We start from the raw sequence: 25,952 nt of genomic DNA on the forward strand, positions 1-25,952 counted from the left end.
AATTTACTGTAACACAATAATTAATAATCCCATTTTTGGTTTCAACACATGGCTCAATTCAGTTTGTCTGGAACACAGTCCTCCCACGTTGCTAAGCTTTCTGATAAAAAACATCTAAATTGATATTGTAACATGCAAAACATGAAGTATGCATATCACAGCTACAGCACTTCCAGAAAAAAGTAAAACAGTACATAATACAAGCTGGATCCAGTCAGTTGTTTTCACTCAACTCTGCCCAATTCTCCTTTGTATAACAGCCCCCATGTGGCTTTTGCCTATGCAGGCCTCATGATCTTGGCATAGCCCTTTTGGATGATCAATGGAACTCTTCCTACTCTTTTTACCAGCTGGTTGGATTCAAACCCTTGAAAGATTACAATTGTACCTCTCTCCCTCATTCCCCAACCACGCCAAACATTACCGTCAGGAATGAAATTAATATTGAGACTAGCCATAAGTATACATGTACTCTTTATATCACTACTTTAAAAAACTTCTTTCACCAAACAAGGATATTAGAGCAGAGTTAGAATTGTGGTGTGAGATGTGTCAAAAAAAACAAACAAAACCCTGGGAGGCTAGGTAAAATACAGAGAGACTCAATAGCTTCACTCTCCTCATGGCCAACTCTTGCCCTCATACTGGAACCCAAAATGAACATGAGCTCCTTCAAAACAACATAGGTATCACATCAGCTTCCAACTGTTTTTCCAGTTGCAATAGCAGCATCTGTTGTCTTGCCCAGCTTAGGAAATCAAGTGCCAGGACACTATTTTTTTTTACCTATGAAGCAGGATGCTGAGACCCACAGTGCCAGACCCTCCCTAGCCTCAGTGGACACTAGAGTCAGTTCAGTTATCAGTAAGTGGGAAGGAATTTAATGCAGAGGGAGGGTTTTCCATACATACTACAAATGGTACTGAGCACCCAATGACCCGGAATATTGAGAGAAGGGATGCCTAGCTACCTTCTAAGAATCTGGGTGCTCCATGCCAATGATGGTGAAAGGCAAACAAGGGTTTGAAGTGAGTTTGATGTAGATAACATATGGTGTTAGAGAGCAATTTGATCTTCCATTTTTATCTTCATCAGTGCTCATAAGGAGGGTAAAGAGATCTATCAGGGCCCAAGACGCTGAACTTGGAGGCAAATTGCTTAGAGACATCCTGTTGCTGCTCTAACACCCAGCCCTGCAGCTCAACGGCTTCATCCCATTCCCTAACAGTTTAGAAGTCCCTGGAAGTCACATCTTTGTTGCACATTCAGGTTAGTCAACTTGAATACATAAGAGGCCACATGGATGTTGAGAATGGGTACAACTCTGACAATTTAAGTCTATGGAGTAAGTGACAGAAGTTACTCAATCAAATATGAGACTTGTATCCATCTTATGCATCTTTCAATAGGACAGAAGGCACAGGAGAATTGTGGAGAATTCCATAGTGATTGAAAGCAGAGACCCTGTTTGTTATTCTCCTTGTGTGTGGTCTGCAGAGGTGATGAACACCAGATATCTCCTGCATCCTTTTCTTGTCAATATTTTCACCAGAACATCTGAATTAATAATATATAAGCATCATTCCTCTGTGCTCCTAAGTACTTTGACTAAGTACGCCAACTAGTTTATTTGCAATATTTTCTGCCTGACTGCTAAAGCCATTAACAAAGTGTCAAATGTGTTGTTTTAAGGCAGGGGTAGTCAAACTGCGGCCCTCCAGATGTCCATGGACTACAATTCCCATGAGCGTTCGCTGGCAGGGGGCTCCTGGGAATTGTAGTCCATGGACATCTGGAGGGCCGCAGTTTGACTACCCCTGTTTTAAGGAAATTGAAATAAAATCGCAAACGATACACAACAATTTGAAACCCATCCTACAAAGCAGTGCAATGCCTCCTTGTAGCAGAAGGTGGCAATGCAATTATGCAAGCAGACCACAGCCTTCCAGAACATGCTTTTTGAAGCAGCTAGAGTTCAGTTGGTTGAAGCCTCCCATTTTGTGCGCCTCCTGTGGTTCTTCACTGAAACACCACTGTGTGTAAAAGCCACTGACAGCTCTTCCTCTACAAGGCCCTCTGATGGAAGATGTCTGAAACCACCAGGGGAAAAGCATCCCTGAGAAATTATGTAGAAGATGAGGGGATACCACAGAGCTATGAAATACAATAATGAACACCACTTCCAAAGTGACCTTAATAGTCACTGTCTCAGAGGAGGAATAACCTCCTTTCAAAAGCACAGTATCCGGACATGTAGGGGCTAATGACCTACACTGGGAATAATTGAGCTTGATTCAACTGTATTGCACAGTATCAAATGTGGATTAATCGACAGGGAGATCAGCTCCCAGGTGACACCAATGCATAGTAGTGCCCCAGCATGGAGGACTTGGAAGGGAGCATGGCTATCTACCTTCTCTTCCCATGGCAGAGATAACAAGGAGGGCAGTGTGAACATTCGGTGTCCCACTGTGAAGCACTAGAACCAGCTGTGCAAAGCCAAGCTGTTAGGCTGATCAGTTGCCATGACCTGCTCTGCAGGATTCTTGAGCCACAGTAGGCAATTGGAACTGACTACCAGTGATCGTGATGGCATACCAAATCCAGTCCACACCTGGGGGGATAATTTACCTCTGCCACCTGCTGTTCTTTTGCCTGGACACCACACTTAGAGCAATCTTGTTCTCTTATGTACATAAAAAGAGAGCCACAAGAGTTTATTCAGCATCTCCCTATAAGAGCCGGGGGATTAGCCTTTCAAGATCCAACAAACTTTTTTTTTTTCATTTAATTTTAATGACAAAATACATACGAATACATGATAAAATCAGAATCCAGTAGCACCTTTAAAACCAACAAAGATTTATTCAGGGTGTGAGCTTTCAAGTGTAAGCAGTCTTTGTCAGACTAAGAGGAAGAGTGCTTGCACTGGAAAGTTCACGCCCTGAATAAATCTTTGTTGGTCTTAAACTCTGATTTTATTGTGCTACTTCAGACCAACATGGCTACCCATTTGAATCTATCCATATGAATACATGAGACATTTACTCAGTCACAGAGCCCACTCTTCTCTTATAATGATAATTCTGTTATATTTTGTTTCTTACAGGAATGCTTGCATTTGGAGTATGCTCAGCTCTTGAAGAAGGTTTACTCATTATCTGAGAATAATTGCAGTTTGTACTCTGATAAAATTAGGGAATGGCTATGGATTAGTAACAGAGCACTAATTGATGAAAAAGACCCCAAACAGCCAATGTGACGTGGTGGTTAGAATAATATCTGGGAGTGGTGGTGGAAAGTTCCATTGAGATGCAGCCAACTCATGGTGATCCCATTGAGTTTTCAAGGCAAGAGACAAAGAGAGGTGATTTGCCATTGCTGGCCTCTGTGTAGCAGCCCTGGCCTTCCTTGATGGCCTTTGTTTAACGTCCAAGATCTGAAGAGATCGGGGTAGCTAGGGACATTCAGGTAAGGGTGATGTTAGTTCAAATCTCCACAGGCTACAGAAGCCTTGGACTAGTCACTGTGTTTCAACCTCACCTCTGCCTTGTGTTGTGAAGATGAAATGAGACAAGGGAAACCAAACATGCCATTCTGATCACCTTGACGGAAGGGTGGGATAAAAATGCACTACACAGTTTAGTCCCTTGTTATGGCCAGATAGGTCATGGGAAAGAAATTTCTTTGCCTAAGACCATTGCCTAAGATCATATGGTTTTGTTTTCATAATTCCATCATTATTCAGTATGAATGTACTAGTTCAAAGCAGCTATCCCATCAACCTGCCATCTTTCAGGCAGAATTCAAATGGTTGGTTCTAATTTATCAAGAAATGCACACCTTATCGAATATCTTTCTTACTAAGCTTAATTGCAGTTTCCAAAGGTGTCTATTCTTGACTATACCATTTATATGCTAAATCTGAACCACTGAAGTCTTGAACTGACTCCATAGTTTCACTATGGAGCCAGACTCCTGTCTAAGTTCTGTCTTCAGCTCTCTTAATTTCCATTTTCAACCATCTGTCCCATCAGCTCCCACTGGTGGCTCCTAGGGAGAGGTGGAACCTCACATGTCCATCACGGTCTTGTCATAGAAAGCTGTGCTAAGGCATTGCTTACAAAATCAAGGATATATAGCTCAAGAATTCCACAGTGATTCAAAGCTAAACTAGACAAGATAATGAAAGTTTCATAATTGGATTTCCTGAGATATTTTGAAAAAGTAATATATTATATTGGGACCATGGCACTTGAGGAGGCTTAATTGAAATCAGAAAATGTTCTTGACATTTTCTGATTTCAATCATTCCTGACCCTGCTATTTCCACAAAGTAATGTACATGGTCTATACAGATCTTCCATGCATCTGAACTGAGTGTCTGGGGGGGGGGAGGTTTAAAGCAGGGAAACTGTGAAGAAAAAAGAGCTAAACTGGTCCTTAGAACTCACACACTGTGGTCATTTTTCATTTTTTTAAGTGGGAGATCTTAGTACAGAATGCACACTGACTAGTTTAGTCTAGTCACTGGCCATCATCGTTTCGTTGTCTCTGGTCATTCACAGGCTACTGTGTGCTTATACAGGTTTATGAATTCCAGACATTCTTGATAACCGGAGATCAATTTTTTACTTTATCTCTTCCACCTAGCTAAGAGTGGATACAAAATGCATTCAACCTGTTCTCCCTAGCTAGGTAATAGCATCCTGCTGGATTCTCCATCCAAAACACAAAAAAATTGTTCATGGCTATATTAATTTGAATCTCTAGATTTTATACTATTAGTGCATTCCAGCACAGAATTTGGTGCACTCAAGCCCATTAAAATCAATGCACATTCCTTAGCATATTTTGAATAGCCATCCATTTCCTGTGATGTAATGTAAGTGATGAAAATACATTGTTATTGTATTCTTGCAACTGTCTTGTGCAAGAAGGGGCTACCACAGGAAAAAAGCTTATACGCACTCAGCAACAGAACTGACATATAACATAACAGTGTCACTTACCCGTCACCAGCTTCCATTGGAGAGTGTGTATAAGCTTTCACAGTCTTTGAATTTAGGTAGAAATCAATTTAACAAGATGTATCACCTTACCTATTTTGTCTCTGGTGTTCTGGGACCAGCAGAAGAGTAGCACTATATAACAAACAAAAGAAGTTGGTTCAACACTGGCTATTTTTTCCACACCTAGTTTGCTTTTCTCTTTCTATGGAACCCATCTGTTATTCTCATGCTCATGTGTAACAGGGCTCAGAAAACTTGGACATTTGCTTGCCTATAAAAGTTCTATCTTCAGTTCTTTCATTCAGCATGGGACCAACACTGTAACAGTACTTGGAGACTGTACCAGTGGGTTTGTGCCATGTGAATACCCTTTGACTCCTCTATCAATATATCTAATTGTCAATATGGACAAATCTGTGGATACATAAATATAGAGTTTGGAGCCATGAACACACAATGCAGATCTTTCTACAAGCCTGAAAAAAGCCCCAAGACTGCAGAAAAATCTAAAATGCTAAAAAAAACATTCATAAAGATTAGCCCCTACCCCAAATTATAGCAACAGCATTGTAGTTATAAGAAACAAATGCCCTCAATGGTCATTGCTAGACAACTACAACTGTATTGCCAGCTGAAGTCTTGTTTTTGTCAGTAAATTTAGGGGATGTTCCAGGGGTGTCCTGGCCTTTGAGGGAGGACTAATTGGGATCCAACCTGGCAGAAACCACTGGCAATCCCAGCTGCTCTTTATTATTCAACAGCAGTGAATACATGAAAGCCAGTATGTTGTGGTGTTTACAGTTTCATATCAGGATCTGATCGACCCAGGTTTGAATTCCCACTATGCAGCATAAGCTTACTGGATCATCTTGGGCCAGTCACGCACTCTCAACTTGGCTCCCTCACAAGGTTACTGAAATACTAAAATGGAGCTAAGGGAAATGATGTCATCTTTTTGGGTCCCCATTGGGAAATAAACAATAAATCTAACTATAAATGGGTAGATAAAGGGTAGGTTGGTTCTCAGGATGGAAAGATGTGAAGGAAGCTGGAACAGGGACTGCTAGGAGAAGGGATACAGGAAAAATTGTAATCTATAACTATGGAAGCTAAACCTTTATTTACAATCATTAATGTATCCTGAATTAAGTGTGTTACAATTTCATGACAATTTGTTCAGTTTGAAAGGTCGCATTTTGTTTCTTTAATGGATTCTATGGTCACCTGTTTCCCTGACCATATGAATGAAATTCAGCAGGTATTTGTCCAGGAAAATATGGCAAATTGCTTGAAAATTGCATAAAATAGGGGGAAACTGCTATAAAAGTCCATAGCAATAGGAAAACAGGTGAGATTAATTTGGTCTTCCTGTCCATGCACTATGCAAATGTCCATTCATACCTCCCTACATCAAGTGCCTGGAAGGAGTAGCAGTGTAAGTATCATATCCTTCCCTAACTTGTATGAATTCAATGGAAGATAAATAAAAAGTCTGTCTTTTGCATGGTTCTCAAACATGGAACAGCTTATACACAGACTAGTCTGCTAGGATCTTTCATTGAAGGTACAGAGGCTGAGCTCAGAACCAACAATCCATTACCCTTCCATTCATTGTTTGGACAGGGCGATTACATATTTATGATTTCTTATATTTGACCCTGCTCTTTTTCTAAGGAACTCCACGTGGCATACTTCCCACCTCTTTTTATATCTATTATTCACTGTGGCTCACCCACTGATCTTTGTGCTCGAGCAAGTGTTCCCTTGCCTACGTCTGTTGCTCGACCTATCACACCAAGATAGCTCAAAGGCGTTTTTTCCCTCCATATTATCGTGTATTTACTTAGCTTCATGGACTCGTGCTAGCATGAACTATGCACCGAGGATGCCAGCCGCAATTTCTATGATCAAGCTTGTGCTTTTTATAGATGTAAAAATCACAAGAATCACAAGGACTGTTTCTTGTGTCTTCCTCAGTTCACAGCTACATTTCACCATACAACCAAGCCTCCACACCCATAAGGGAGAGAAAATAGGTGTGGGCCTTGAATGTGAATCGGTGTATTATGCTATCTAGTTTGTTTATTGGTGAAAAGTCTGTTGTCCAGTATCAGCGTTATTAAAGAATGCAGGCTGTCTACATTAAAGCAATAACCAACTTAAATTTAAGAAATAGAAAAAGATCATTTTGCTGTTTCTAACAGAAATTTCTTTTACCCTAGGATATGTTCACACAATTGTCTGTTATATCAGTCAGTGCAGAGTGGCTGGTAGTAAACAGCATGCTTTTACGATTAGAAGAAACCCAGAAAGTGCATGTTCTTTCAGCAAGCATTATGATTCGGTGATGTAAACTGACATCAGTGATGGAACTAACTGCTGGATAGTTTAAAAGAACAAACTGCATTAGAAAAATATTAAAATAATTTAAAATAATTCTTATACTAATTCAATATAGTCTCATCTCTTATAAGAAGCTATTGAATTACTATTTGGCAGGTAAGAGGGCAGTGTTAGTGGAACAAGGACGTGACACTTCTTTTGTTTGGCTTAAATAAGTCACAGCTTTTATTTCAACAAACATGCCTCCCTAAGGAGGGTTGGCGCTGCCTGGACAATGAGCCGCCTAAGCAGCCAGCCAGCTGCTGCTCCCAAGAGCCACCCATAAGGAGCCCATCACTAATCCCCGCTGGGATACGGGTCTCCTTATGTGGATCTGCTAAATGGGAGACGGCCCCGATAGGGGAAGCCAAAGGGCTCAAACTGCCTTGGCATCCTCCAGAGCCGCCCGGTCAATAACGAGCCGCATTAACCTACCCCGCCAGGCAGGCCTGCTCGTGACTTACCGCCCCTTTAAAGGGGCCCCTACCCTTGTGGGGAGACTGATCGCACACCGGCTCCCCACTAAACAGGCTCATTATCCAGTGCAGACCCTGCTGTGACAAAATTACAATAAAATTCCAACAATTACATTAACTAGGGAGGGGGGAGGGCAACTTGACGCCGTCCTGGCAAGAGGCAGGAAAACACCCAGGCAGCATCCTAAATCCGACGCTCCTGGCCTCGCCTCTTGCCGCGCGCACTGCAATGCAGTGCGCACGAGTATCCTCCTGCTGGGCCCACCCATGTCGCCTCTTTCCCCGGCTCGCCCTCGCCCCACCAAATGGCTGCCCAGGTAAGTCCCGGCCGCCTATTATCCTTGCTCACACCTAGAAGTCAAATGTACCTAGAAGTCTGTAATTCGCTTTGGGATGCTATACGAAACCTAAATTCTGTTGCTCTCAGTACAGGGCCTTATTATCACTGATGGAAATTAGATAATTCCTTCAATAAGACGTGATAAATTCAAGTTTAACCAAAGTTAAACATAGAAACATTTACTTTTAATGTATCTTGTCCAACGGTAACTAGAGAAAATGGAATATTCTGTGCTGAAACATCAGTATGAGTTATAGATGAAAATATGTAATGTTCTAAAAGTTCCATAGCATCTGATCCTTATATATTTGATCTAAGTTTGGGTAACTCTCACTTACCCGAGCTGTTATTTCCTGCCAGCATTGTTGGACTGACTGAAGACCTTCCAAGTCTACTGGACACAACTGGTCCTGGTGTCCCATCCCATTCCTGAGCTTTTATTGGCTCTCTGGAAGAAGATGTCCCATGGTGACCTCCTCTTTCTTTGTTTTCCAGCTTTGGTAGTGGTTCTGTGCTGTGGCTCCTGATCTTCAGTTCATCTAACGGCTCTGAAAAATATGCAAAGGTCACAACCCTTCATACATGGCAGTTTAATTTAACAACACACACACACTCACATCTTGTTTCCAATTTACTAAACTGCTAACTGGCCCTTATTGTAAATACAGCAATCAGTTGAACAAAAGAACAAAAAAAGCAAAGATGTCAGCAAGCACTAACATTACAGCAAGTTAAATAAGTGTTTTTTATGAAAACAATTTTGTAGAATGGGACAATATTGGAGAGTAATGTCTCTGATGTGTGCTTCTTGAGGTCCACTTCTTGAAGACAACTTTCAATTTAGACTTTTTTGTTTTTTGGAGAACATGACAACAATTTAGCACAAGTTTTGATGTGCTTCCCTCTACCGAGATCAACTGTGTCCAAGCTACCTAATTCTGTGGCTAAGTTCTAGTCCAAGTTTTTAGATATTTTAATTTGAGATTTATACTAGAATACTTCTGGAAGCATAGCATAATAAAAATGGACTACATGATACCCAACCCATAAATATAACTAAGCCACAAAAAATGGCTTCATTTTCAGCCATGGGAAGAATTAAGGGCTCATGAGTTTTCTGCAATGTGAGCAAGCTTCTAGCTTTCCAGGTTCCCTGCTGATTTCTCTGTTGACAGCATCCTATTTCTTCTCTCCCTTGACATGCACATCACCATCATGGGTGGGAAACAGCACTTCAAATGCAGCACTGACTGATCATAAGGCCCAGCATAGATTGGAAAACTCAGACACACACACATTCAAACTGCAGACTCAATCTAAAGTTCATGGTCTAACAGACTTAAGTGGCCTTCTGCAACTTTAATTCTCTAGTCTGGAATGGAAACATATACCAAGGGAGCTTTCAGAAGTAACTACAAAAATCTTAATAGGTATTTGTCATTTCCTGAATTAATGCCACAATTACTGCTCTGTCCTCCTCCCCATGCATAGCTATAATTTTTTTTTACAAAGTTAAGCTTCAGAAAAAGCTCAAAACTATTCTAATGTGTTCTGTTTTGAAATGTTTGAGCTTATTGTATTGGGTGAAATCCTTTGATTCCCTGAACTGTAAACACCAATGGAAGAGGACTATACAGAAAGTACCTAGTATGTTGGATGGAAAAAATTGGTCCCTACTTATTCTGCTTAGCGTGAAATAACATTTTCATAGGACTTCAGGAAAAACCTACTCAGAGCAGAACAGGCATTCTCCCCACATCTTCTACAACCCTTGGCTATAATGACATATTTCAGTTTGACATGGATGAGGCAGAAGATCGAATGCTTTACAAAAACTGCTTTCCAGTAGACTGGCATAATGTAATTGGCCAATGAAGACATGAGTGGCTTTTGGCATGAACAAGGCCACAGCTTTATTAACAAACAGTAACCAATAACCAGGGGTTGACTTGGCACGAGGTATAGAGTAATCCCCCCACAGTCATCCGACTGCTTACATGGGCTCAAGAGGCGGGAGGCAGGATCCCTTGACCCTTGAAGCCCTCCCCGGGGAGGAGGTGAATCATGGCTGTTGGGCATCCACCACATACAATCATCCCCACCTCTTGGCTCCGAGCCCCTGGCCTTTCCATGCTCGGTGTCAGCTGATCTCTTAAGGAGACCCCCCCACCTCAGGTCCCTGAACCATATACTTTACCTCGTGACCCCTATTCCACTGCTGTGACGAAGGAACAACAACCAATTACCAATGGGCGGGTGGGTGAGTTCTGTTCTCCAGCTCTTCCAGCGGCAGAGAGGGCGAACTCTGGCCATGTGGCGCTTATAAAGCGCCCAACCCCCTCTCGGTCATGCTGAATCACCCGCAGCGCAACAATACTCTCTATGCTAGATGCTGTCATGTCTTCTTGCCCCTCCCATTCTCCACATCAACTGCGGTCCCGCTCAGCGTCAGCCACTCTTAATCAGGGACATTTCATCTCCTGAAGAAGCCTGCCTTTGATCCTAATGTTTTTAAATATAGTCTGGTTTCAAATACCACCTATTTGGAAAAGGTGCTATAAGAAGCCGTATTTGTTCAATTTCTCGGAGGAAATTGACTGTGTAGAGTTATATCAATATGGCTTTAGATTAATTTTGAAACTTAGTCATTCTAATAGAAGACCCTAGCTGGAAGACAGTGTGAACATTTGGACTATACCTTTCAGTAGCTTTCAGTATTATTTGTCATGGTATTCCTGGACTGATTGGTGTTGATGGGTATAATATTCACCATGCTTCTGGTCCTACCTGAGTATCCAACTTGGTGACAGTGGACTGCTGTTATGGGAGTCCACAACGTTATGTGGTGCTATTTAATATCTAAAGGAAAGCACTTGTAGAAGTCATCTAGAGCAGGGGTAGTCAAGCTGTGGTCCTCCAGATGTCCATGGACTACAAACGCTGGCAGGGGCTCATGGGAATCCATGGACATCTGGAGGACCACAGGTTGACTACCCCTGATCTAGAGGTTTGTACACAAGTCTGCTCAGCACTCTGATAATAGCAAGCTGTATTTTTCCCTTTCAGCAGAGTGAGGTGAGATACTGCAAGTCCTTAGAAGACATCAAGAGGCAGCTATGGGAAAGATAAGGGCCAGTTAATTAAAGCACAATCTAGACAAGACTGAGGTGTTGTTGGCTGATAACAGTGCTAATCAGATAACAAAGACAACCCAGTCTGGATGGATTTGAACTTCTCTGGAAAGATAAGGCCCAAAATCTGTGTGTCCTATCAGATCTAGTGCTGTAGATCACCATTCACATACATAGCTGATACACTACAGAACATTCAACCAACTTTGATTGATCACTATTTTTCTTTCTTGATAAGTAAAATCTGGGTATGATTACCCACGGTCTGATCATATTCAGACTTGGTTACTACAGTGTGCTGCACATACTTCCACAATTGAAGATTTAGACATTCCAATTAGTTCAAAACACAGCAAGAACATGTCCACAAATGTATATATTCCGAAGGAGCAGTCTTGAAGCAGCTACACATGTATTTCTAAGCATAACTTCCAGCTCTTTAAATCTCTAAATGGTCTGAGTTTTCTTAAGAAGTGTGTTTCTCTATTTGAAATTATAGGAACACTGCTCATCATTGGAGTTCCCATTAATGTGCCATTACTATGGCAGACACCCATCAATATATGGTCGTTGAAGGGGTGGGGCGGGGCAGGGATGGCTGGTGCTGGGATGTGGGTATTTTTTATTAAAATGTACTTTTATTATTGTATTGTTCTTTTATGTTGTAAATGCTGTGAGTGGGCAGACCAGGAGTGGAAATTGAATTAATATAAATAAATAAATAAATAAACAAACAAACATACAAGCAAGCAAACAAACAAATAGGGAGAAGGTATTTTCTGTAATATTACTTTTATTTTGGAATACGTTCCTGTTACTGTCGGCTCTTATTGCTTGTTTATTTACTTAAAATTTCATTTCAGGCACCAATAAAAGAATAAATATCATTGTTCTCCCTAACAGTTAACTAATCACTACCTTGTATAAGTAGCTGTTTCTTGGTTTATTAGGCCTGCACTGATTTTACAGCTTCTGCCTTGTGGGTTTACTGCTTGGATTTACTGCTTGAATTCTTACTGCCACTATATTTGATCAAATGGTAAAGTGTAAGCTGTTAGTCACTAATATAGACAGTTTTATTTCTCCTATGTTTTTGTGAACTACAGCTGAATTTGAGGGGACTGATTGGCTGTTTTAGCAAAGAGTTATCATATGGCTGTATTTGGATGTTGTGACACAGTTTACTAATTTAACAGAATTAACTTTATATTCCCACTGTCATGATGTTAGTTCTTACTCTGAGGAAGAGTGCTTGCACTTAAAAGCTCACACCTTGAATAAATCTTTGTGGGTCTTAAAGGTGCCGCTGGACTCTGATTTTGTTTTGTTGTGCTGCTTCAGACCAACACGGCTACCCACTTGAACATATTGTTTATTTATACTCTGCTATTTTACCTATGGCTATTTTGAAGGTGTCTCCCTCCCCCCACAGTGCCATTCTTAGAAAGGCATAACTGCTTGGGATAAAATAATTAATCTTTTAACCTTTAATCTTTTAATATTTCTGTTCAGTTCTTATGCTTTTATCAGTTGAGACAGCACCCCAATAGCTGTAAAACTAAGGAATACATGTGAACTTTGAAAAGAAACATTTGATTGAAGCTCACGAAAAGGAGAGGAAATTGTGTAAGAGTTATGCATCTCCCACTCATCTCAATGAGGTTTGTGTCAGAGAATAGACTCATCAATAGTGACCACATCTAATTTCTAAATTGGTGTTATGTTGGAAAACCCATAGAATCTTTTTTTTTTACCCATAAAATATTTTAATGGCAATGGTAGCTAGAAAACATTGCCCTGAAATTAGACAATAATGGTTACACAAAGTTTCTTTACAAGTGCAGGTAACATCCTCATTGTATGTGTAAAATGTGCTTAGTGGTGGTATTGGCAAGGATAATTTTTCATCTCGAAGCTTCAGGATTTTCTTTAGTGACCTGACATATCAGAATTAGGTCAGAGGAGAAAAATTTGAAAAACCTACACACCAGTAGAAAATCAATACTAAAACAGTGCAAGGATAATTAGCTGCCATGGTGAACACCGTGAATGTTTGTATTTGGGCCACTGTATTTATAATATCCTTAGAACAGTGAAAAAAAAATCTGCAGGAGTGTAACACATTAGACTTGTTTCAAATCCAACAGAAAACAATTGCAGACTGCTATAGAGAACATATAGAAACTGGACCAGCTAAAATGTTTGCTCAAGCCTGAAAAGTCAAGAGTACACATAACTTCTGGAGTTTTCTTTTGTCCTGGACTGATTATTCACAAGGTGAGAAGTCCGGGCTGCCAGCGACGAGGCAGCAGTGAAAATTCCCAATTTTACATATCACCACTCTCCTGGCTGCTGTCCAGTCTTGGCCCATCTCAAGACCTCAGACAGCCCATAGTAAAGGAACTTGGAAACTTCCGCGTTCCTTGTGTTACTGCAGTTGCCATTCACAGCCCTTCCGGCCTGGTCCTGTACATAATGGAAGACACCGCATGCAGGGAAACTGCACACCACAGAGCCAAACGGGGCGGGGCACACCGCTCCCTTGCCATTGTGGAGTGGGGGACCCATGCCCCCCGCTACCCCACACTGCCACTGCTGCCACATAGTGTGCTAGAGTCTTCCAACCCTGGCAATGTGCATGTGCATGCATGATGTTGGGGCAGTCCACATGTGCCTGGGGAGCCAATCCCGTGTGTACTTGGGAAGTGGCGGGGCATGGTAATTGATCCCCACTGCAAGGAACCAGCTGTGGCCCGGCGTAGCCACTGCCATGCATAATCAGTCCTAGTGACAATTCAGTCATGCAAACTTGATATTACTTCTTGCTCCTTCTGAATACTCAGTGTGATGCTGCAACTATGGATGTGCAACCAACTACTTACAGCTCAAGTACTGTGCAGTCTGTGTTTAGAGCATGCTGATTTTAAAAGGTTATCTAAACCGTAATCTGTTCAATTTTATCAGTTCCTCTTTTCTAGTGCCAAGTTGCTCCAAATTTGTGGCAACTCTATGAATTAATGACTTCCAAAATACCCTATCATTAACAGCATTGCTCAAGTCTTACAAACTGAAGGCTGTGGCTTCCTTCACTGATAACTACATGGGCACATTTGCAATGGTAGAAAAGACATCATTAGCTACTCTGTTTTGATAATTAATTCACAGGGCCATTTCTTCAAACTGCAGAGAAAAATCAGTTGCAGGTGACAGTGGAGGGGAATTAATATATTTACATGTGGCAAGCTTCATGTTGGAGGTTATCTAAAAACTAATAAAGCTAAAAGAAATGAAACTGCCAGGATCAGTCTGCCATCTCTCATAGCCAATTCTCTGTCCCAAGAACATTGTTATTGGATGATATTTATCAGGAACAGAATAGCATAGCCTTTAAAAAAGTTGCTGTTTTCCAAATAAGTAGGGACTGAAAAGACATAAAGCAAGGGAAATTACATTTCCAGAAAACTTCATTAAGATGACTTTGTATTGCCTGCATATATAGTGTGGGGAACTTTTCATTGATTTAATCTTCTTTGATAAATGTGAGAAGACAATATGGTTTTACCCATCCTTGGAAATGATCTATTACATGGCAATCACATGTTGTCTTATTTTCAGGGGCCCAAACCACAATTCTACAAGACCTACATGCCTGGAGACTTCCCAGAATTACAACTTATTTCAACCACAGTTCCCCTGAAGAAAATGGACACCAGACTTCACTCCACCCCCCCTTAAATCTCTGGGAATTTCTCAGCCCAGAGTGGGCAACCTCAGCCACATTTATCAGCAGCATTTCACGATGAAGGTAAACATGCAGCATCACCTCAGATGTAGCGGCTCCATGAGTAGTAGTAGAAGAAGAAGAGTTGGTTCTTATATGCAACTTTTCTCTCCCTGAAGGACTCACAAAGAGGCTTACATTTGCCTTCCCTTTCCTCTCCCCACAACAGACACCCTCTGAGGGAGGTGAGGCTGAGAGAGCCCTGATATTAGTTCTTAGTCAGAACAGCTTTATCAGGGCTGTGGCAAGCCCAAGGTATGTGGGGGAATGGGGGATCAAACCCGGCTCACCAGATTAGAAGTCCACACTCCTAGCCACTACACCAAGCTGGCTTGCATCTTCCGATAATAATTTCCCCTCAAGTTCAATAGCTGAGAATCTTCATTCTCAATCCAGCCACTCAATCTATGTTCGACAAGGAAAAGTATAGATGGGAGACTGTAGCATCTACCATTCCTCCAAAAAGAGGGCATATATACATATGAGTTTCCTGGTGCAGATGGCCATGTTAGTCTCATCACAGAAACTACCGAGAATTATGGGTTTATTCCATCAAACAGATACATGCACACTAAGCTGTGGGATTTTGCCAATTCTTCTCTCCCGTTCTCCATTAGGGTTATCAATTTCCAAATGGGACCAGAAGTCTTCCAGAATTACAGAAACAATTTCCCATGGAGGCAATGGCAGCTTTGGAGACTGAACTTTACGGCATCACATTCCTGATGAGCTCTCTCCCCTTCCCTCCTCTTCTTTCCCAAGGCACTGCTCCCAAATCTCCAGGAATTTCTCAATAAGGCCACCTGTAAGGGCAATTATTTTGCCCTTTTGTACCAAAAGTGACAACTGGTAGCTCTAGCAATCACTGGAGACTCTATGGTGTGCCCCTAGGGAAAATGGTTGCTTTGGGGGATAGGCTTTATGGCAGCATACACTCCTGAGTCCCAATTGGTAATCCTATCATCAGTCCACCTTACCATACCAAAATCTGAAGAAATGAATCAGGTTTAAGTGAATCAAGAATTCTGGGAGGTAATATGGAGAAAGCTAATTAGAAACTTCAAGTGTTCTGAAAGGGCAGTAACTGAGAACCACTGGGGTCCAAGTTCCAAACGCCTCTGATTTCTTTGCCCCCAGTTATTGTAAGAGACACTATACAACAATAGCAAATGAACAGAAAAATTGTATCTGTGACATTTTACTATATATAAACCTGTAGTGATTATCTTGAGACCAAAGCGATTTCATGGTCAGATCTTCTGAGCAGTTTTAGCTGTCAAATAAACCCACCACCCTTAAGTGGTCTTAGCCCTGTCAGGGAAAAAGACAGGTATTCCTTTTGCTGCTAGTATTTCCTCCTTCCCAGGAATAAGAGTGGCACAGGCGTGACTGAGGGGTGTTGATAGTATTGATTAATGAAACTAGGTGTGGTGAAAGTGTTAACCCCCTTCTCCTTCCACACTGCAGCTTCAATCATATTGCTCAGAAGATCCAGTTACGGATCTTGCAACATCTTGCCTAGTTAAACCCTTAACGTCCATTATGACTTTACAGATGTTCATTTTTTAAATATGCAGATATCACTATCACCAACATTTTTAATGGACTTTACGGTAAGGCCCATTAAAATGATTAGTGCGCTGTGTCAGTTCCTGCACAATCCCGAAGATCCTAATTTGCGATGAGTAATAATTGTAATGCCGCTTCCCTTAATTTCCCAGTAGGGGTCTCTCAAAGCCTGCAATTCTTCCCTGTGGAAAAATTCATTTTTCTGTCCTCAGCTTTTGATGGTGCACAGGGGGGGAAGATGATTATGTTCTAAATTTTCAGAAGGTTTGAAGGCTTGGTTAAGCACTGGAAGATTTAGGTAACTTCAACATTTCTGGTTTTGTTTCCTGAGCTTTTTTTTTTTTTTTTTGGTTGCCAAGTGACTCTTGTGTATTATAGAATTTCATTACCAGTCAGGTGACACATATGGAAGGTTGAAAGTGACTAATCATGTTAAAAATGAATGCATTTACATATGAGGCTGCTGTCAAGGACTTGGAGCTATTTCAGGCACACACGAAAAGAGCTCATGGAAGTGTATAAAAGCTAAAAGGTTTATTCTAGAATCTTGTGAAGAAAATAAATATAGGAGACAACACATTCTCAGAATAAGGTACCCTTTTATATCATGGGAAACCCAAACTGGTTGCTGAACCCTCTAGTCTGGGCTATGTTTACACAAGGTATGCCTGTAAGTTGTGCTTGTGTAGCATAGGCAGCCACATATCTTCACAATTTGCACAGCTATCAATCTGCACAGATCTGAGCACTTCTCCCCTAATGACCCTGTTGACTTTACCTTGCCTGAATTGGATGGGGCCATTCCCTCAAAACACAGCTCACTTCACAAGACTTATTGAAACCACGGACAGTAAAGAAGATCCCAGCTTACAGGGAAATTTCTTTGCCCCCAGACGGTCCTGATGTCAAATGTGCTAGGATGTACAGATCTCATTGAGTCAGAAATTATTCCTTTAATTATATAATTAATCTATATTATTTATTATCTGGGTCCTTTGATTTACCCTAGTTTGACAACTCACAATTGATCTACAACTGCCTTAGTGGGAGGAGCCTTGCTCTGGCAAGGACATGTTAGGGTCCCGCCTAATTTATTTTGAATTGTTCTGATGAGCCTGAAGTTGTCAGAGAAGAGCTTGGAGGCCTTGGCTAAGCATTTGGATTGCATACCGCTATGGAGGACCAGGATACTGTGAAGAGAAAGACAATGGCAAACCACTTCTGTTCATCTCTTGCATTGAAAATCCCTTAAGGGTTTGCCCTAAGGCGGCTGTGACTTGATAGCATTTAATTATTACTATTCACTGGTTTAATTGAATAAATGTAAACTAGAACTATGAAAATCTACCCAACATTACTCATTGCTTACACAAAACAGAAAAAATGGGGGCAGGATTCATGGAAGAGGCATAACGTGCCTTTGAAAAGGTTTTGAATAACAATGATGTGGTAATGATCCCTTCCTCAAGCATTTTGTACACTTCTCATTAGAACAGCATGCAATTGCCATGTAGTGGTTATGAAGCAGCCTCTAATCCAAGGATTCCCAAACAGGGCTCCATGGATTCCTGGGGTCCATAGGACCTCTTGGAGGGGGTCTGTGACCTTTCCCCTTCTGTGTTAATGGACTTGGCCACAAGCTAAGGAACCGGTCACTTCCATTACTCCCCCTCCCAAGCATGAGTGAGTTCTCTCATGGTTCCTGTGCTTGGGAGGGGCAGAGCCTGCATGCTTACTCCCAGATTAAACCATATCTCTCCCCTTGGTCTTCTTCAAACTTGCCTGTGAATGCAGGTAGTGATGTCACTTCTGAGGACATAGCATTTCTGGGGGGGGGGGGGTGGCAGGGAGGTGGGGCCAGCTGGCCACTTCTTGTGGGTCCTCAAAGTCTGAACAATTATTTCAGGGGGTCCTGAATAAATGGATTCAGAAATCGTGAAATCTTATGATGTCATTACTTTTTCCCTGTTTTTGATATCTTGAGCAATTCGTAATTTCATATTCTTTAAAACTTCCATTTGCATGTTAAAGACCCAACATTAAATGAGAGTTGAGATTCACAAGACTCTACCAAAAGCTTGCAAGCAACTGGGGGGAAAACATTGTTGATATAAAATATTAAAAGGGATCTTACAGCTCTCCTAGCATATAGGCAGTGATGCATGATTTCAGAATCTAAATTTTGACTTTATAAATGAATTCCTTAAAGTGAGCTCTTTTCCCGTTTACGCAAAAAAAATTGCAATGTGTAACACTTCAGTGTACTTTGATGTGGTCTTCCCACTGTCCTTGTCAAATCATTGGTAAGGACAAGGATTAAGGTTGCCAACCACCTAACTTGTTCTATCATTCTTCACAGATCCTTTCGGCTGGTGGCACCCGGCCAACTACCGCCCAGTCTCGCATCTTACATTTCTGGGTAAGGTGGTTGAAAGAGCCGGGGGGGAACAGCTCCTAGCATTTTTGGAGAAAACTTTAGTGCTGGATCCATACCAGTTTGGCTTCCATCCTGGCCACAGGGTGGAGATGGCATTGGTGGCCCTGATGGATGATCTCCAGCACCAGGTTGATGGGGGCAGCTTGGCCATTATCGTTATGCTTGATCTGTCAGCTGCGTTTGACATGGTCGACCATGAGTTATTGGCCCACCGCCTTGTCATGACAGGGATACGGGGCTCAGCTCTTAACTGGTTATGCTCCTTCCTCCATAATCAGTCTCAGAGGGTAGCCGTGGAGAAGAGTTATTGTGTCCCTATCAGCTCCCTCCCTTATGGAGTTCCCCAGGGCAGGGTGCTCTCTCCCACCATTTCAACATCTTTATGCACTCTCTGGCTCAGCTGATGACACCCAGCTCTATCTCCTCACCGATGGCCACCCAGACTCCCCCACCCAGATAAATTTGCCAGTTGTTTGGAAGCTATTGCTGGGTGGCTCAAGCAGAGTCGCCTGAAACTCAGCCCCTCCAAGACAGAGGACCTATGGCTGGGTAGGAAGGGGGCAGACCAAGAAGCATGTTTGCCCACCCTGGCAGGGATGCAACTGACCACCACACCCCAGGCCAGTAATCTGGGTGTGACCTTGGATGCCTCACTTTCCATGGAGGCACGGGTCAAGAAGGTAGCTTGCCAGGCATTTTCCATCTTCACCAGATGAGACTACTAGCACCCTATCTGTCCTCCGAGCATCTGGCCATGGTGATCCATGTGACAGTCACCCCCAGGATTGACTTCTGTAACTCACTCTATGCTGGCCTACCTTTGTCTCTGACCCAGAAATTACAATTGGTGCAGAATGCAGCTGCTAGCAAGAAGTGGTAAATCAAGTTTTGGCAACCTCCTTCATCGCAGATCAAATTTGACTAAAACTCGCCTCAGCCACATAAGAGCTCTGGGTTGCTGCTGACATCATGTGGAAGCAGTACTAAAACCCAAGAGCAACGAGAGGCTGTCCTGGGGGCAAGTTCCTTATGTGGAATTGGTTCTTGCATACATCCTAGAACAATTCAGTACAGGAAAACAAAGAATGGCATGAGAATGAAGTATCTTAGGACTTGATTTATGCAAGAAATAAGGGGTAGCTCAAAAAGCCAGGATGAGAAATCAGGAATGATTCCTAGAATGATATCATGGGTGAAGAAGGCTTAAGTTTCCTTTCAACCACATTTTAAAATGCTGGTCACACAATTTTCATGTTCTCCCCCAAAATCTGCTTTGAAATTTAATAGAAATTAAATCAGTGTAAAATTACTTGAAGTCATGAGCAGGTTACAAACCATATAAAAAGGTAAGATAATATAGTCGCTAAACATGAGAGCAGTTAGCTAGACCCTACATCAACTCTTATTCCACTCAATAGATAACATTAGATATAAACCTATTCCCAGGGCGGACAGTGATTTTGATCAATGCTTTGGGATTTATATAACATTTAGTAAATAAATAAATGTAATAAATAAATCCCATAGGAAATAAATGTTCTTCTGCCATGCACATTAAAGATGCCAGAAGGTTTCATTCTGTGGGCATATAGACACCTGATTTTCAGGTTCAGTATAGCACATGCCTTCAAGATATATGAAAAACACATATGATGGATGGCCTTTAGTTCTGCCCTCCATGTGTCACAAAGAATCCCTGATTCCCGGCTGATTATGCAGAGCTTTAGACTCTCCGACCAATGGGAGCCTGTAGATTTGTCAGAGAGAAAGATGGAGGATGAAAGTGAGTGGGAAAACGGGCAATAATGGGGGGGGGAGGTGAACAGATAAGGCTCAGAAATCTTGGTGGTTCAGGATCAAATACCAATAGAGAGGCAGAATTAGATTAGATATGATGTGCTAAGGCAAGATGATTATCTCAAACAAACAGTGTTAGTGAATTATGAGGGATCTGAGTTAGAATTCCTGAAACACAAGCTAGTAGTTTCAAGAGTCTGAGATTCCAGGGATTAGTGAGCTATTCCAAATAAAATCTATCAATCTCTCTCTCTCCAAAAGAAACAGCTTCTTATTTCTTTAACCTAGAGGGTGTGATACTGTTACCCTTCTAAAGCAGAGCTTCAGTTATTACATTAATACACCTCTTTACTTAGCCACCCTATCACAAAATGGAGTGGTACATGGGTTGCGAACTGGGGCTTGTATGGCCACGCCCCTGATGACCATGCACAAGCACATATGGGACTTACCCCTTTTTGGGGAGCGGAGTTTCTTCCTTCGGTGTATGCACATGAGTGTGTAAGTGTGTGAAAATCTCTTCTGACATAGATGGGGCTTGGGAGGGTCGTCTTTTAATTTCCATGGCTACTCCAATGATTACCCATTTAGCTTAACTGGCATCCTTGTAAGCCAAAAGCAGTACTCCCTTTGGTATTAATGGGAATGCCTTGTCATATATACTCCCTGGGGCCACATGAGAGCTCACTGAGTTCTATTGCTCTCGGTGGGAGTGAGTAAAAGAGAGAGGGAGACACACACAGCTATTTGGAGGGAGAGTTTTGTCTGCAGAGGACAGAGGGTTTTGCAGGCTGCTGCATCACCTTGCAATAGGTATTCCATTCTATCCTGTAGGACTTTAAGTCACCAGGTGGTTCCTTCCATGTACCAATCCATGGTAAACACGATGAAGATTGAGCTAACCAAAGCCAAAGGGCTCACTATACATTTCACAGCTGACTTGTGAAGCAGCCAGCAACATGGCTACCTTTTCCTCACTACTCACTAGTGGCAGCCCAAGGAGTTGGGGGTGGGGGGTGAGGGGTGGGGGTGGGGGAGTGCCGACTGCCACTGCCGCCGCCACCACCACCACCACTGAACTCACTGGGGAGGGGGCAAGGGGCCGCCGCCGCAGCAGCGGTGGCATGTCCCATCTTTCGGTGGCGAAATTCTGGTCACCTTACAGTAACTGCCTATACTGGCTTGACCTGGATAGCCCAGGATACCCCAATCTTATTAGATTTTGCAAAGCTAAGCAGTGCCAAGCCTTGGTTAGTATTTGGAAGGGAGACCACCAAGGAATACCAGGGTTACTACACAGAACCAGGCAACAACAAACCATCACTGAATGTCTCTTTCCTTGATAACATTATGCGATCTTCATAAATTAGTTGCACCTTGATGGCAGTAAGGAAATATGTAAGCCTGTATTGACTGTTGGAACCAGCACCAAGACATCACCAGAGTATGCCACAGACCCCATGGTGCTAACATAGCCACTTAGGAATGCCAGCCCCGAGGTGGGACCTAGGGATCTTCTGAATTATGGATTATCTTCAGACTACTATAGAGTTGAGTTTGCCTGAGGAAAAGAGATACTCTGGAGGGTGGGCTCTGTGGCATACCTACTGACATCTCTGTCCTTCACAGGCTTCATCCCAAAATCTCCAGGAGTTTCCCAACCTGGATTAAGCAGTTCTACCCATCCATCCCCTGCCTGTGGCCAAGGGGGACCTAGCAACCCTATGACCACTGTGTGGTTGACTAGCTAAGCCAGAGCCGTCTTAATTTTTCATTCACATTCTCTGGGCTTCCTAATCATTTTAAGTCTATCCCACCTGAAGCACCAGCATTTAAATCTGAAGCTATTTGTAAAAAAAATGCCTGGGGTCTTGTCTGACCTGCGCATATGCTATTTGTATTGGATCTGTGTTTGCTTATTAACAAATAATGTTTCCAGCGATATTTCCTGCCATCTGCACTACTTCACCATTCCTTCGCCACTTCCATTTTAATTATTCCTAAAAGTCATCATGTACTTCACAACTGTCCCTTATTACAACAACCATCTATCATTTTCATCCCAGATTTTCTTGCATCCCACACAAGAAAGAAATCTGAATAAGTATTTATTACTGTAAATTTGTGTGTGTCAGAAAACCATGAGCTGTGGAAGAGAGCTTTTCCAGAATTAGCGGCAGGCTGCCAAGCGCCTGTACCAGGATGATGCCAATTTTTCTACTGACTCACGCTCTCTGCTTGATTCTTCTTTGTTTCTCAACAACAAGAAATCCCCTCATTTACACCTGAAGCTCCCCCATATTAACAAAGTGTATAGTTTAGCTGTACATGATTGGATGGGAGACGCTGGCAAGAGAAGAGGCTGTGAGATGCATAGGGAACAAATATGAAATTTGGCCCAGGTGTAAAGAACACCAGAAATGCTCAGTCATCTATGGGTTGAGTCTACATTACTCTTTTTCCCCCCTCACTCTACCATAATTTATTGCCACTTGCTACATAAATGATGGGACTACAGAATAAACCTTTCTCAAATAAAAGTGTTTCTGTTATACAGGTTTCCAGATATCTCAGCTTTCTCATCAAGTGATTTTATATGACCTGCAGGGGAAAATAGATCATGCTCACTTACTTCTCTGTACTACTCAAGGCTCAAAGTACAATTCCTGCTGGCTGCACGGCACTTGATTCGTTTCCCCTATGATGTGAATGCAACATACTTTTGCCACACTGAAGGCAAAGCACAGAGAATGTAATATGGAGGGAAGAAGGGTTCAGTTTCCAACAGTTTTGCTTCTGCTCATTCCTGGTCCTTTAGTAGCTTCTGGTGTAATATGTGGGCTTCCTGAAATCAAGCTATTCCATCCAATTTTCCGAGGGGAACAAAATATATCAAGGCAGGACAAGTATGAAGTGATTTAGGACTGGAGCTTTTGCTAGTAAGATTTATTTTTGAAAATTCAAATCTCTTGAATATGCATAAACATTTCTGAAAGCAGGAAGGGGTTACAGTCCAGGAACAACTGCACGTGCTCACCATGCACTCATAAATCCCACATTCAGTTCCTTCCTAACAATTTCCATTAAAGGATCTAGAAAAAGTAGAAAGGAAGGACAGGGAAGTTTTCTGGCCTCTGGAGAGCCACTGTCCTGGACTAGGAACAGAAAACAAAACTCAACAAAATTACAATGCCACTTTAAAGACTAAGAAAGCTTTTGTGAGTCAGAAGTCATTTCATCAGATGCACTGAGTGTATGTACAGAGGAGATACATTTATACTTAAAGTTACTAACAGCAGAAAGGTGGATAGTGTTAAAAACAAACAATCAAAGAAATTCAGTCCATCCAGAGTGGGTGATGAGAAGATCCCAGGGGGGTGGCATTTGCACATCACAGGGCCTTGCTGGGACAGGTGCCATCTTTTCTCTGTGTCTCTGGGACCTTGTGGCTTGTCTGGCTTTCTTGTGCTTTCCTCTTCATGTCAGCCAATCAGAGTGGCCTGTGGAGTCCCTGGGGGCTGGGGCTGGGGCTTGGTAAGTGATGGACAGATTTCATTCTTGTTCACCTGCCTGCTTTAACTTCAGCCTTCCCAGGGGCCCGAGCATCATTCTGCCCCTATTAATATTCCATTTTACCTCCCCTTAGTTTGGTTGTATGAGTTTTCTATTTACTATTGTTTGATTTTCTTTTATTGCCAATGTCACAACTGTGCTGTTTCTTTAATTTGCTATTGTCACAGCTTGTTCGGTTGGATCCTTGGGGGGAGGGGAAGATTGGGCTTGCATGTCCAGCATCTCAGTTGGGGGCCCCACTGAGAGCCTTGGGTGCATTGGTTAAGGCGTGCCCAGATTGGGGACTGCTGGCCCCTTCTCACCCCCAAGCAGCAAGGGGATCACATGGTGGCCTGTGCACAGGAGTCTCAAATTGGCTTCTATTTTCTACAGTGGCTAACTAGCTGTTTTACAGAAACCATCAACATTGCACAAAATGCAGCTTCCCTCACTATGAATGCCAAGCTAGTGACATTCTGACATACACACTATTTGTATACAGAGGTGACATTCTAGCCTTTGACCCCCCCCCCTTCTCTTTCATCTCCCCTAAGATTCTAGGGAACTCACTCTAATAACCATTAGGACATGTTTTACTTGATCAGCAAGATTATCAGCATGTATATGCAGTTAAGGAAAAATACCAACTAATGTATGGCATAGAAGGGTGTGATCTTGGTTTCCAAAATACAAAATAAAGCAATGGAAAGGACAGGGGTGGTCATTAGGAAGGGTTGGCTTACGACCCACTTTCAGAGGCTTTGCAACCCACTTTTGAGGCCTGACCCACAGGCTGGGAAACAGATTTCTATAACCTGAATGATGATAACAAAGAAAAAGAAGAGTTGGTTCTTATATGCTGCTTTTCTCTACTCGAAGGAGTCTCAAAGTGGCTTACAGTCACCTTCCCTTTCCTCTCCCCACAGCAGACACCCTGACCATTTATGCACTGGAGGTTTTATGCTGGGCTGCAGGCTGGAGTTTTAGTCATGGCAGGTTGCCCCACCTCTTCCTGCACCCACACAAGGGAGCATTTGGCCCGTTGTGCCTCATCCACCCCCAATTTGTGCTCCTGTACGGGAGTTGGGGCAGTGAAGTTCCCAGTGCGTAAACGGTCCCTGTGAGGTAGGTGAGGCTGAAAGAGCCCTGATATTACTGCTCAGTAAGAACAGCTTTATCAGTGCTGTAGCAAGCCCAAGGTCACCCAGCTGGCTGTATGTGGGGGAATGCAGAATCGAACCCGACTCGCCAGATTAGAAGTCGACTACACCAAGCTGGCTCTCATGAACATACCGGGGAGGCACCACTATTGCTTGTACGTTTGAGCAGACTTCCATCCTATCTTTTTTAAAAGGCAAATAATAAAGAAAAAATATGGACAGCAAAGAAGCCTATCATCTGCAAGAGTTTTTTTTTCTTAAACTAACTCAGGAATAGTATCTAAAACAGATAAAATCCATAAAGCCAAGCATACC

General features: G+C 42.3%; 1 protein-coding gene across 8 annotated transcripts in view; it reads right to left on the minus strand.

Annotated features, from left to right (window-relative positions):
- Positions 1-25,952, minus strand: part of NYAP2 (neuronal tyrosine-phosphorylated phosphoinositide-3-kinase adaptor 2) — a 190,800-nt gene that overhangs the window by 51,958 nt on the left and 112,890 nt on the right. For 6 of the 8 annotated variants that reach the window (XM_077348868.1, XM_077348864.1, XM_077348862.1 and 3 more), the window contains 2 exons: positions 8,549-8,758; positions 5,103-5,144 (listed from right to left, as the gene is read on the minus strand). In XM_077348868.1, the coding sequence (XP_077204983.1) occupies positions 5,103-5,144; positions 8,549-8,758 (252 nt within the window). The remainder of the gene's footprint in view (positions 1-5,102; positions 5,145-8,548; positions 8,759-25,952) is intronic. The other 2 variants (XM_077348867.1, XM_077348865.1) reach the window with 1 other exon arrangement.

The sequence above is a fragment of the Paroedura picta genome, chromosome 8, assembly GCF_049243985.1.
Source record: "Paroedura picta isolate Pp20150507F chromosome 8, Ppicta_v3.0, whole genome shotgun sequence".
In the NCBI taxonomy this organism is placed as follows: domain Eukaryota; kingdom Metazoa; phylum Chordata; class Lepidosauria; order Squamata; family Gekkonidae; genus Paroedura; species Paroedura picta.